The sequence below is a fragment of the Danio rerio genome, chromosome 21, assembly GCF_049306965.1.
Source record: "Danio rerio strain Tuebingen ecotype United States chromosome 21, GRCz12tu, whole genome shotgun sequence".
NCBI classification, from domain to species: Eukaryota; Metazoa; Chordata; class Actinopteri; order Cypriniformes; family Danionidae; genus Danio; species Danio rerio.
Window position 1 is genome coordinate 22,828,606 of NC_133196.1, and position 14,164 is coordinate 22,842,769.

Genomic DNA, 14,164 nt, shown 5'->3' on the forward strand with positions numbered 1-14,164 from the left:
CTTTCACATGTTCAGTGCCTCTCCCTCTCTCCCTCCCTCAGCTTCTCCTCCTGAACTCCCTCTGTTAATCATCTGTGCTGAGCATTTGATAATTTTGGATTACCTAACATGCACAGATTAATGTGCATAACAGATTTTTCACAGTAGCCCAGCATGAGGGAAATAAATAAAGAAAGAGAGACAGTGTACGTTCCATTGCTTTTTCTTAAAAACTGTTATGTGAACCAGATCCAGTGATTCACATTAAAGAACACGGTTTGCCTTGAGCAGAATTCATAAATGGCATATTCAGATACGAACTCAGGAGACTCTAACAAGGGTTGTTTCAGACAGATTAGTGGATTATGTAAATCAAAAATGCATTCATAAACATTATTACGTAACAAGATATTTTTGTCTTTGTAACTCTTCTTGTGTGTCTGCGGAATGACGCAAACACAAATGTCACATGAATAAATGTGTTTGACAGCTGAACAATGATTGCATCATTCTGATAGTACTGACTCATCTGCTGGGTCAAGCTACCTGACAAAAGAGAGGCCTTTTCATTACCGAAGTTATATGTAGATAAAAACCTACATGCATCCTCAGGTAGGTGTTAAAGGCTAGCTTTTTTGCTAGTATGTCGGAAGATAAAGCACAGCACTCTTTGAGCAATGCCTGAGCAATTTGCTTATATCTAAGCTTATCCATTTCCCTTGAGATGCACACAAACACATGCTGACGTCTCAGGTTCCTTAAGCTTGGAACAGCTCATAAGGGAGTATAGCTGTGTGTGTTCGTAAAGATGGGGTGTCCAAGTGGTTGAGATATTATTAGGTCAGGCCAACCCCTTCCAGCTGACAACGCTAAGATGGCCAAAAAAAGCCCAGAGGGTTCGTGGAGTGCTAGGAGGAGAGGGGGTTTGGTGTGGAAGCAGCAGAAATGGCCAGCAAAGGTGAGAGTCTTGAGCAGGACTGAACAGCACAGGGAATCAAGCTCTCATGAGCTGTATTGTTTACACGTGTAATCTGCTGGTACACGAATAGCAGGTTGGCAGTAACTGAGGTAGGTTGGGGGGAGGATAAGAGATCAGATTGAAGTTGAGTGGTGCTCTGTAGAGGTATAGTAATGCTGCTGACTAGTCAGCACATCATACAGGACTTTTCCCAATGGAAGTTTGGCAGGCTGATGGGATCTGATGGATGGACTACCTTCATGAGCGGACTGATGCATGACACTAGGATTTACATTTTGAGGCAGAGGGAGAAAAGGAGTCAATGATGTCTGAATGAAGTAGGTGAGATCTTCTCTCAGTCTTATTTTGGCAGTGCTGGCAGACGTCTCCCCGGAGAGATTCAATCTGACCCAGCCATGTTAGGCTGCAGTAAAGTACATTAGCAGGAGGCCTCGTGGAGGGTTTTATGCAGAGAAGATTTTTGAAGGTTTGGACTGATCTAATACAGGCTCATTCGGCTTTGCACCAGTGTGCACACAGCATTCGTTCAAGATTTGCACCTGCATTTGGAGGATAATCAGAGTCAACAGCTGTTGAGCTCTGTTGGCTTCACAAGAGAAGGGGCGTTCTAATGCACACTGCCATTAGCTGTTCTGCCCTGATTGTGTCCATGTGCTCTCTAACACTCTAAAGAGCTTCTTGGCCATTTATGTCATGTGTTTGACTTGGTGATGTAACATTTGCACTAAATTAATGTGCAGTTATGTGATAGATGAGCTCATGGACAACTGCAGTGGACTTTGGATTCAGATTATTCTATTTGTGTGTGTAAAAAAAAAATTGAATGTGATTACAGACTTGACATGTCTGGCACAGCCTGGAGTGTATAACGTGACCAAGCTGTTTGACAATTGCACGATTTCATCAAGTGTTTTTGGCTGAGTCTGCCTTGATGATCACATGTCTGCTTGTCAAAAAAAACAATGCTAAATGAAAACTTCTGGCCGTCTCTATCAATCAGTCAATACATTTTATTTATATTGTCCTTGACAATATTAAGGCCACTCCTGCGCATGAGAATTTTTCAGTTTTTCTTTTCTCTTCAGTTTTATTGTGCTGTTTGAGTGTTTTCAGTCTGCTTGTTTTCACACTGTTTGACAAAACCAAAATACCAAATGCCTGGCAATGTATAGCATGACAAAGTATATTTTTAAAAATCTTTAAGTTTTTAGATGCTTACTGGATATATACTGAACCCCTTTTATTACCCCTGCATCACTTGCATACAAACAAAGTGGATTTCTGGCTGGCTAAATTACTGTAAATTAGCATTATCCAGTAAAGTTATTGAAAATAATGTGTTTATGTTTTATAACATTGTGTTTGGCCAATAAGGTGACATTTTAAGCATAATTCTAACATATGATCTTCTTTTATGATATTAGAAGTCCTGCTGAACTGAAGCCAGTTTTCAACTATTTTCATTGAATCCAAAACCTGTTTTACATTTAGAGGACCATTTACATCATTTAATAGATTAAATAACTAAAGTGAATTAATTTACTAAAGATATTGCAATGGACCAAAAAAATGGATGAAATTTGTAATTTGCTAGTCTGTGGCAGACAGTCTAACACACAAATTGCCTGACACCCAGTGGAAACATGCGCATCTGACCACACAAATACTTCACTACAAATCCCCCTTGAGACAGACTTCAAAGTAATACTCAATGATCTTTGCCTTTTCCCCTCAGTCTCTTTCTTTCAATCATTCTGTCTGATTATTTGTTTATATTTTTATTTTCCTGAGATTTCACACATTTTCTTTTTCTTGCCCTCTCTAGTGTTGGATCTGATATACTGGCGGAATTTGGCAACCACCGGGGTGGTGTTTACAGGTTTGGTTGTGGGCTTGGCTTCTTTGTTTCAGCTCAGTGCCATTACAATTCTATCCAACCTCGGTTTGAGCATTATGGCCTTCACCCTCCCTGTACGCTTGCTCTACAAAGCCATGACAGTTACCCGTCTCAATGATGGATCGCATCCCTTCCAGTGAGTATGCTGTGCAAGATAACCAATGACTGTATACAATTAGAACCTGAAATATGTAACTGATATTTTTGTTTGTTTATATTTTGAATTAAGGTAACTGTAACAACAGGAATAGTTTCTCCCACTTCACTTTTATTTTCTGTAAGATGTTTTGTTGTTGTTGTTTCTGGCTTTACAGTATGTGCATTTAAATCACTGAAATGGTTGTTTCATAAACCCTTTTGCAACATTTTAGTTGTCCAACTTCCCTCAAAGTATGTAATCTTTTTTTTTTGTGAAGCAAAAATACATATTTTTGAATGTTTTTAAAATAGACTGAACTCCCTTTATCTGCCTATATCTCTTCTTAAAGTTCCAAAGAAATCAAAACTAAGCGTGATTCTGTTAGCCCACATTGTTATTTTTGTTGTGAACATATAATCTGTGCATGTCATTGAAAAAAAAGTTAGCCCTTCTAATCTTTAATTGACTTCTGAAAATCCACTTCCTGTTTGTTTTCAGTAAAATGGTCGGATTACGTATATTTTAGGAATTGGGCGTGACTAACATATTTAATCGCACTGCTGCTCAAAACTGTCAGTTTTGACAACAAACAGAAATCGTGGACAGGAGGTGTCTGTTAGGTTGTAATAATTCTCCGCAAACCCTTTCCCCATCTTTTTAAATGAAATGCCTACTTTACTACATCCATTCATCTTGCAGTAGACATTTAAAATTTTGTTTTTGCATCACAATAAGAAAAAATAGAGGTTGCAGCTTCCATAATTCCAAAATAGTTTTGTTGGTATGGATGTAAACGGCTGCGTCTTTCCAGCATTTTTCAGAAAATCTTGTTTTGCGTTCAACAGAAGGTTGAAAATTTAGAACCACTTTAGTAAATAGCATGTAAAATTTTAAATTTGGGTGAACTATTCCTTTAATAATCATTCTTTCTTATAAGCCAAATTTAGGCATGTTTTTCCTTAACTAATTCTTCTTTCAAATGGTAAAGAAATATTAACCTTTAGAATGTGGATTGATCTGTTGGTCTGCTTAGAATTTTGACCTGGAAGAGTATACAACATCCACTCACCATTGACACACTCATTTAAACATATTACGATTTGGGAAATACTAGTTATAATTTTTAATATTATTTAGGATTGATCTAGTTTTCAAATGTAATACTCAAAGAGATTTGAAGATTCAGCAGTGACTTTATTTTCATTGATGAAGGAAAAACACAATAAGTAACCGCTATTTCTATGTCTTAAAGGTGTTGTATGTACATTTTTGACTCTGCTAAAGCATTAAAATGCTATAATATATTTGCAGACATTTAAGAAACATGCTAAGTGAACTTTCTTGTTTATCTGAAAAACAATGCTAAAGTCAAATGTTTTCCTTTGAAAATGTGCTTTTTGTGTCGGAATGGCTGTCTTCGTTTTGGTTATTTTAACCTGCCCAATTTAGCCAATTATATTTCTGCACCCCGGGTTGCCTTGCTGGAAAACTGTTCATTTGATTCATTCAGTCATGAAGGCCCTCATAGTATGCATTCACCACTGAAATGTGACATCTGGTAGACAGTAACAGACTCCGAAATAAGACACAAACTCAACCCTCATTCACACTATGAGCGACTTTTTTTTTTTTTTTTTTGCAACGGCAAAGTGTCAAGTGACCGTTTATTTCAACGGAGAGCGGCTGCATCCAGCGACCTCCGTCTATACGAGCGACAGCAACCAGGTGGGCTTGTCGAGCGATGCGACAAAGTTGAGAATCCTTTAACTTTATGCAAATGAAGAGCGACTTTCTTGAGCGACAGCCAATAGAAGCACCAGTAGAGCTCACGTGATCCACTCTCTGCTTGCTCAGAGGCTGGTTGTATTCGTGCTGTTTGCAGCAGGTCGGCATCCAGAGCAATAGACAGCTACAAAGTCGCTGCTAGTGTGCATGAGTGATCAGTATTCCACGATGTTTCACAGTGTTCTAACTAATTAATAAACATTAAACTTCTTTAATATCATTATATGTATATCCTGATTGATTGCTATTTGTTTTGTTGCTTGGGTTGCACAGTCACAGTTCTTAAGTTCAATATCAAATGCTTTATTTTATTTTCAAGATCTGAGGTGAACTATCTGCAGCTGTTTTCAGTAGTATGACAATGAATGTCATGTAAAATGTCATTTAAACTCACATTATTTATTATTATTATTTATTATTATTTATATATTAATTAACCCTGATTAAAGCACATGAGGTGTACCTGAGGTGATTATAGTTCATCATGTTGTTCACCTGTGAGAATAGAAGCCGTTTCTAAAATATAATACATATTAGGTGTTGGTTAGGACAAAAACTCTTTTTAGCATGAAAAATATTTCTTCTATTGTGTGTCGTTGCTTTTAGTTAGAAAATGGTTCAAATAAGCCTTTAGGCTTAATATTCAGGTACACTCATGTCAATCTGGCTACCTGCGCTTGCGTGTGTTTTGATCCAGGAGTGCAACACCTAGTCCAAACACTGTCAAACTTACATACTGCACCTTTAAATGTAACCATTTTTATTAAAAATGCAACTTGTATAATATATTTGAAATGAAGAGTTCTTTTGCAAAAACAGAGAGCCACAGTTTTTCGAATAATTTTACAATTGAACAAACAATTTATTAAAATCCTTTGAGAAAATACATTACATGGACAAATGCATCCAGCTAACATTGCAGCCGAACAAAATTAGAAATGTTTTGACTGATGAAAAATTTTAATCAACACATATGCAACAGTATATAGTTTATGAGTGCTATTAAACCATCCATCCTTTGAATTTTAATAAAAATAAGATAACATACTGTATAATAATATAAAATTATAAAAATATTAATAATGTAATAATAATTGGCACTGTGAAATACTGTCATCTTTTCATCGTTCTGTGATGACAAGGCAGAATCAATCAATCAGAGACAAATATATTTCAAATAATCATTTTATGCAATAACACAGGTTTTATTATTTTCTGATTTTCGTGCTTTCGCAAAAAAACTAGTTATAATGCAGAAGTTTATTTTGATCTATCAAGTAAATGCGGAGTTAAAATATCAATTCTTGAGATGCATACCAGATGTGATTTTCAGATTTACAGCAAATATTAAACCTTTGGCAGGAGCTTGACGTAGGGAAAAAGCAACTCACATAAGTCTGGATTAATACATGTAATCTTTCTCAGCTGGTCCACTTTTCTTTATTAAAAAGGTCATATTTGGATGAGGACCACACGCTGACAGACGAGGACACAGTTCGCATGGCGGAACAAATGGTTCTGCTGATTGCAACGGCTGTCAGTGAGCTGAAGAGGCTGTTCTTCATCGACAGCATCATGGACTCAGTGAAGGTCTCTCACATGCCTTAAATATCTCACCTCAGCTACACAGAGCAGCTTTTACACTTGCACTGCAATTTATGACCTACTTTCACTACATCAGGGGAGACTTCTGGCTTACGCAATTAGTAGGCCCACACTGAATCTGTGTCCACAGAAATCTGCTGAAAACAGTGCTGATTTTTGAGCCCATTGTTCATTCTATGTACATATTGTGTTTAAATATATGAGCAATATCACAAGAGTTTTGTGCAATATGGCTGTATTTCGGTACTGGTGGGAAGCCTTAGTGTCCCACCAGTGACGATATACAGCCACATCACACTGCACATCGAGCGTGATATTGGGATTATACAACAGTTTGACGGCATAATTGTGTGTATATAAAAGAGAAAATCAGATGTGAGAGTCTAAAAACTCTTTTGTAAAAGGAACTACTTTCTTCCACCATTCATTCACATCTTCAGCTGACATCAGAACAGCAGAAACCGTTGCTAATTCACCAACATCATTTTAGAGCTAGTATTTGAATGATTCTCTAGCGTAATGTCTAGCATAAAGTGATGACAAAACAGGAGATTTTGCAAACATTTTAAGATTATGAGGCTGAACGGAATGAAATGCTATCAGTCTACAGAGATTTCCCAATATTTCTCAGTTGCAATTGAGATATCACAATAATTAAGCCCCCAAAAAGCAGCGCAAACACTACCAGATTACTGTTGTGTTTATGATAAGGAAAAATGTCAAACAAATGTTGGCATTTCTTCTTTCTTTCGTTTTACTAAACTAGTCTGCAGTAATAAAAGCAGGAGACTCAGAAACAAACAGATGGCCACCAAAAAAGTAACTTAAGGTTATACAAAGAGTGGCCAAAACAAAATACATGCACTTCAAATATGTGAGTCTATCTGACACTCAACACACAATTATATGGTATAAATACAGCACTACAACATACAAAAGAGAGATATCGACTTAGAAAGTCACTTACCAGTTTTATAATGATTTGATCAGCTGTAGCTGGATTTTTCCTCCTCTAAGGGCTTATTATGTGGTCTCTGTCGCCATCTTGTGGATGAAACTGCATAGTTACAATGTAAACATTCTTGCCTAAAATAGTCTCAAAAGTACATTATGTTGTCTAATTTTGGTAATATGTATATGTATATTTGCAATAATTGTAAACTGTAGTGAGTTTATTGATAAGCCATTTAGATTCAAGAACCAGACAGAACTGTTGAATAAATTTAATTATTCAGCATTTATATATTTATTTCAGTTATATTGCTGAAAAAATAGATGATTTAAAATCTAGAAATAGATGAGGATGAATAGATGATTTGTGTACAATACAATCTTTAAGCGGGTGTATAGGTTATTAGAGACCTACTGTAGACCTACCAAATGCACTGTGATTAGTGATTAGTTATTTTACTTTAAAAAGTTGACTTTACCTGAAAATCCTGAGTTGACAACTTAATTTTAATGATTATGCACATAGTTCATTTACTTTAAAGTAAAGCCAACTAATCGCTTTAAAAGAAACAGGTTAACTCACCTTTCAAAAGTAATGTCAACGAATCCCTTTTTTATATAAAGTGGTTCTATTTAGATTTACATTGTAAACCTTAAATGAACATTTCTGTAAGACGTTTTCAGCTCTCAAAATCATTCGGAATAAATCTAATAAAATAAGTTCTGCAGAAAAAGAAATTCCACAGATTAAGTCTGGCCCTTTTAATTAGTCCTGAACTGTCACGCCATTAAAAAATCTACTTTTCTTGTCATCTCAACTTACAGTTGAAGTCAGAATAATTAGCCCTCCCTTTTTATATTTTACCCCCAATTTTTGTTTATTGGAAAAATGATTTTTTTCCCCAAACGTAATAGGTTTAATAACTAATTATTCTCTAATAATTGATTTCTTTTATCATAACATGATGACAGTACATAATATTTTACTAGATATTTTTCAGAATACTAGTTTTCAGAAATTTAAAGACTTAACTAGGTTTATTAGGTTAACTAGGCAGGTTAGGGTAATTAGGCAAGTTATTGTATAATGATGATTTATCCAGTGGAAACCATCGAAAAAAATAATTGCTTTAGGGCTCTAATAATTTTGACCTTAAAATGTTTTTTTTTATTTTTTATTTTTAGAAAATTTAAAACTGCTTTTATTCTAGCTAAAATGAAAACAAACTGGACTTTCTCTAGAAGAAAAATATTATCAGGCATACTCTGTTAAGTATGATTTGTGAGATGTTTAAAAAAGAAAAAAATCCACAGGAGGGCTAATAATTTTGATTTTGATAAGTAGCTTTGAAAAGTAGCTGAAACCTGATTAACTTAATAAAATAAGTTAAAGTAACAAAAACATTTGTTGACATAACTTTTTGTAATATCATTTTTTTTTACAGTGTCTATGTAAATCATTCACAAAGGCGTTGAGAGAATAAGCCAGTGTGAAAGTTAAGAAATTCTTATTTGGGATAAATGCATATGACCTGGTACAATATAAAGACTGTTTTCACAACTCATTATTCGGCCATGATGGAGAGCAGAATGTAAACAATGCCACTTAATCAAACAAAACTTGCATATTTTAATGATTATATGCTGAAAATGCTTAATTATCGTCATGATTTGGCCTATACTAATACAGCAGACAGGAAATTTAAGATATAAGATGTATAGAGTAACAAAAAACAAATTAAGCAGAAGATAACCTTTTAAAGTCAATTTGTCAAAATATTTAACATTTTCCAGCTTACTAAGCCATTCTTAATATGATTTAGAAGCTTCTATGCATTTTCCTGTGGTTTAGACAGCATATTGGGAATTTTGCATGGTTGATCTCCTCACAGCAACTCACACATGAATGCATGTAAATATGATGGGAGTCTGAAGTAAGAATGAAATAGAATGTTTTTATCTCAATGACTGTATATTTTTGTTTGTGTAGTTTATTGTATTCCTGTATTTGTTGACCTATGTGGGGGTCCAAGCCAACGGTCTCACGCTGGTGATGTCTGGTAAGAATATCCCATTGATTTTGTAAAGTTTAACACAAATCATGGCTAATAATTTTACTGAAAATATTGTTACAGTGAAGTGGATCATTCTTTATTAAGTACTGGTGTTTTGTTATTAATGTAAAATAATTGTTTGACCTGTTGACAGGTGTGATATGCGCTTTTTCTCTGCCATTGCTGTATAAACTCCAGCAGGTAAGTGCCCAGCAAAGAAATTATGTTCACAGAATGTACTTATTTGGTTACCCTGAAGAAAAAACCCAAAGGGGAACCACATGGGAATATTAGCGGAAGGTTCTGTGTTTGCTGTGTGCCTTAGTTGGATTTTGCACATTGGTTTATATTCAAATTCTTGAAAAAAAAAGGTATTATCAGGTTTAGACTGTTTGTGACTTGACAGTCATGTTTTGTTTTCACTTTTTTACAGGAGAGGATCGACAAGATTATAAAAGCAGTCCAACTACTTGTGGAAAAAATCACTGAAATGTAAGTATTTATCATTCTGGCATAATACTGAAAACTGTTCAAACTTAGAGTTTATTTAACAACAAAAAAAGGTTTACTTTGCTATTTTGTAATCGTTTGGGTAAAAGCAATAGTGTTGTTGAAAATATTGTTGATGAAAAACGGATGTTGAATGAGACCACTTCTCAAAATTCTTTGTTTCTCTGGACTACTTTGACTAAACATCATATTTGTTATATTTTGTACATTTCTCATTGCTTTTATTCCAAATGCATAATAGAAGTTTTGTGTTTTAAATCATTTTTGACATAAATAACAAAGTACAAAATATTTTCAGACCATATATTGCCATATTTCATATGTTTATGTTCATTTTATATAACACAACACTAATGTTTTAACTTCAGAAGAGTTAAGCTATCAATATTTGGTGAAATAACCGATCTTCAATCTCAGCAAATGAAAACATTTGTTATTGTGACCAATCAAAATTATTAATATTTTTAATTGAAATTCGAAAGAAATGTTGTCTAACCTTAGATAATTTACAGATAATTTACAATATTAACAATTAAATATTAACATTTGACTCAAATACATACCTATTACCTATTATTACCTATTACCTATCCAGTACTTTCAGAGGAAGATCACTTTTAGTTCGCCTTCTATGATTGGTGTTCTCTATAAAGCATCATGGGTAATGTAGTTTTTCTGCACAAAATATGCCATTAAACACAGATAATGTCAACAATCAATTAGATCTCAAAACCGGTTTGCCCAGTTACTGTAAAAATAATTTAATATCCCTGTTGAGAAAATGAATGAAGTTTTTACACTCTGAACCTGACTCTTGCATTCTGTAAATCATGCATTATTCTATAATAAATAATAATAAAATTGAATTGTGATTTCATTCATTCATTCATTTTCTTGTTGGCTTAGTCCCTTTATTAATCCGGGGTCGCCACAGCGGAATAAACCGCCAACTTATCCAGCAAGTTTTTACGCAGCGGATGCGCTTCCAGCTGGCAACCCATCGCTGGGAAACATCCACACACACATTCACACACACACTCATAAACTACGGACAATTTAGCCTACCCAATTTACCTGTACCGCATGTCTTCGGACTGTGGGGGAAACCGGAGCACCCGGAGGAAACCCACGCGAATGCAGGGAGAACATGCAAACTCCACACAGAAATGCCAACTGAGCCATGGTTCGAACCAGCGACTCAGCAACCTTCTTGCTGTGAGGCGACAGCACTACCTACTGCGCCACTGCTTCGCCAGTTGTGATTTCACTGAACCTTTAAATTGTTTTCACCTTGTTGGTGTGGGTTTCCTCTGAGTGCTCCGGTTTCCCCCACAGTCCAAAGACATGCGGTACAGGTGAATCGAATAAGCTAAAATGGCCAGAGTGTATGTGTATAAATGCAAAAGTGTATGCATGTTTCCCAGTGTTGGGTTGTGGCTGGAAGGACATCCGCTATGCTGGATAAGTTGGCAGTTCATTCCGTTGTTGCAACCCCTGATAAATAAAGTCACAAAGCCGAAAAGAAAACAAATGAATAAATAAACCTTTAAATCTAACAGCCAAAACTTAATCTTTATGATGTATGTTATCATACATGTTCTGTATTCCACTTGCTGTTATTATATATATTTTTACTTTCCCCCAAGGGTTGATCTTGTGGTTTCACTGGCCAAACCTCCCCCAGCCCCAGCACCTCCTCCTGCCCCTGCATTAAAACATAAACAGAAGACTAAATGAATGTGGAGAAATGTGGAGCTCACTGAACAAACAAAGAAAGTCTTACGGTGCAGCTGCAGTCCTGTATGTCAGACAGGTTCAATGGTTTGGGGCTTATGAATGAGCATTATGATTTACAGTACATTTCTCAAGGTGCTATGATTTTATTTTGGAATACAATTAAAGCAACAGGACACCAAAAGGTATCACTTTTTTTATAGGTCCTTTAATGCATTTTGTTGATTTTAAGTTACATTACATCTACATGCCAACTAATTTTCAATAGATTATAAGTAGATTGTTAGGTTGGGGTTAGGGTTAGGTATTGTTATAGGCCAGGGTTTTTCAAAGTCTAAGACAGTGGGCCTCCCTTTTGACACAACTTATCCATTGGCGCCCCCCTCCTCCCAAACACACACACACACACACACACACACACACACACACACACACACACACACACACATATATATATATATATATATATATACATACATACATACAGTATATATATATAAAGACACAGACAGATGTCAGACTGTTAACTCACTTTTATCATCATTTGCATGAAAGTGCAATTATTTACAGAGTAATAACAATTATTTTAATATAACATTTTTAAAACTAGGATGATGATTCAATATGAATAGAACAGATCCAAGAACTGTCCATCCCAGTCAAAACAGTCGAAGTTTAGCAGGTCTCATGCTGTCATTAGCCAAAATATCTTGACAAACCACACATAAAGGTCGTGGTTCATCAGCTGGTACTGTCCACGTAAATCCTAAACTCAAATACTGATCATCATATCGTCGTCTTTTGGGTTAAAGCCTTGAACTTGAAGGCCTTGAATCAGGGGATCTCAGAAACCGATCCATTGCATTAGCAGCATGATTAGCAGGCAAATACCTGTATTGGCGGGCTTGCCAAACAGAAGCGAATTCACAGCTATGGCCTTCTGGGTAAAAAAAGGTTTTCTTATTTTAGACGTATTCTTTTTTTTTTAGCTTTGTTTAATTAAAACGTTTAAATATAATAAAAAAATACATATAATAATTAAACTTAATAATTATATTTTTATAATATAATATTTTTCCCGCGCCTCCCCTGACATGCTCTGGCGCCTCCCAGGGGAGGCGCGCCTCACACTTTGAAAACCCCTGTTATAGGCAAAGTATTTTATAGTCAGTTAAATGTCTGTTGAAGGAGCAGTATCAACAGATATTAAGCAGACAGTCTACTAATACTCAAATAAGAAGTAATTGGCATAAAGTTTCAGTGCAACTTTTAGTCAACAAAATGTGCAATAGGGACCATCAAAATAAAGTGTTATTCACCACAAAAAGTGTTTTTCGAACAAAAAAAGAACGTATTTGCCGTTGATTTCCATCGTATTAGTTTCCAGCTTTCAAATATCTTCTTTTTTTGTTTAACAGAAAGGAGAAAGGGGTTTGGAGGGTGAATAAATTAGTACATTTTCATATTTAGGTAAACTTTCCATCCATTTTATTTAACATAAACTCTCTTTTATAATTAATTACTATATACCGCTGTGTAATATTTATAATTATTGGTTCATTTTGCCTAACCAAGCTTTTTTACTGATTTTCATATTAAATGGTGAATCTATAGTGACAGTTGCAAGTATGTTGTTGTCCACTAGAGGGCGCAATGCGACCACAAAATCACGACAGTTCTGGCTGAAGTTGTAGAAATTCTGTTTTGTAAAACTGTTTAACATATTAGAGGTTAAAATGAGAATGTTTTGGTATTTTTAAAAAATATTCAGTTCTATTTTGCCTCACAGAGCAATTCAAAACAAATTTATGTCACTTTAAAACAAGTCATGTTTTGCTTCCCTGTGTTTGTACATCTTTTGTGCGACATGACCCCCAGTAAACACGTGTTTTCAATGTTATTTGCCTTCATATTTGTATTTTTTTTTTTTTTGCATCTGACAACATAGCACAAAACATCACATCGTGTATTTTCTTAGCTCAGAAATGCTTCTTTTGTGGCAAATTAGCATCTGCTTGAGGATGTAACCTCGTTCAGAAAGTCAAAACGTATGTCGTTTTCAAAACATTCAGTTAAATACTGCTTGCAGATGACATGCTGAACAGAGACAGATAGAAGATGGCCTTTGATGTACAAATGCGTCCACGCTAGGGTGGAGATAAACAAAATCTGGTAGTTGTCTTCACAGGCTTTTAAGAGACTACCATCCGTAAAATGACATTGCTTCAGAATTTATGGAGGGGTCTGTTTAGAAAGCACGAGAGGAACATTTTGCACATCGCGGGAAGACAGTTTGAAGCAGGATGGTCTCAGGCATGTGAGGAATAACACACAATACTCCACTGACAAGAACAACTGCACTCGAAGGAACACTCTGTATTCATTGCTGTTTTAAACAACCTTTTTCAGACTGACTCTGGCTTTAAATTGCAACACTGTTTGTTTTATGGCAGTATCGGGAAATGATTTTGAAGTTATTTGCTTTATCAAGTTTCATTCTATTGCTGTATGTACATAAATGTCAGATTGGA

At 35.4% G+C, this 14,164-nt stretch overlaps 1 protein-coding gene across 4 annotated transcripts; it reads left to right on the plus strand.

The window, feature by feature from the left end:
* The first annotated feature begins 870 nt into the window (after positions 1 to 870).
* rtn2b (reticulon 2b) lies at positions 871 to 13,533 on the plus strand. Of its 4 annotated transcripts, none has more exons than XM_073934800.1 (8): positions 871 to 1,279; positions 2,784 to 2,991; positions 6,231 to 6,369; positions 9,326 to 9,395; positions 9,544 to 9,590; positions 9,823 to 9,881; positions 11,546 to 11,949; positions 12,785 to 13,533. In XM_073934800.1, the coding sequence occupies exons 2-7, from the start codon at positions 2,912 to 2,914 to the stop codon at positions 11,634 to 11,636; spliced, it is 486 nt and encodes a 161-aa protein (XP_073790901.1). In that variant the 5' UTR covers positions 871 to 1,279; positions 2,784 to 2,911; the 3' UTR covers positions 11,637 to 11,949; positions 12,785 to 13,533.
* Positions 13,534 to 14,164: the final 631 nt, after the last annotated feature.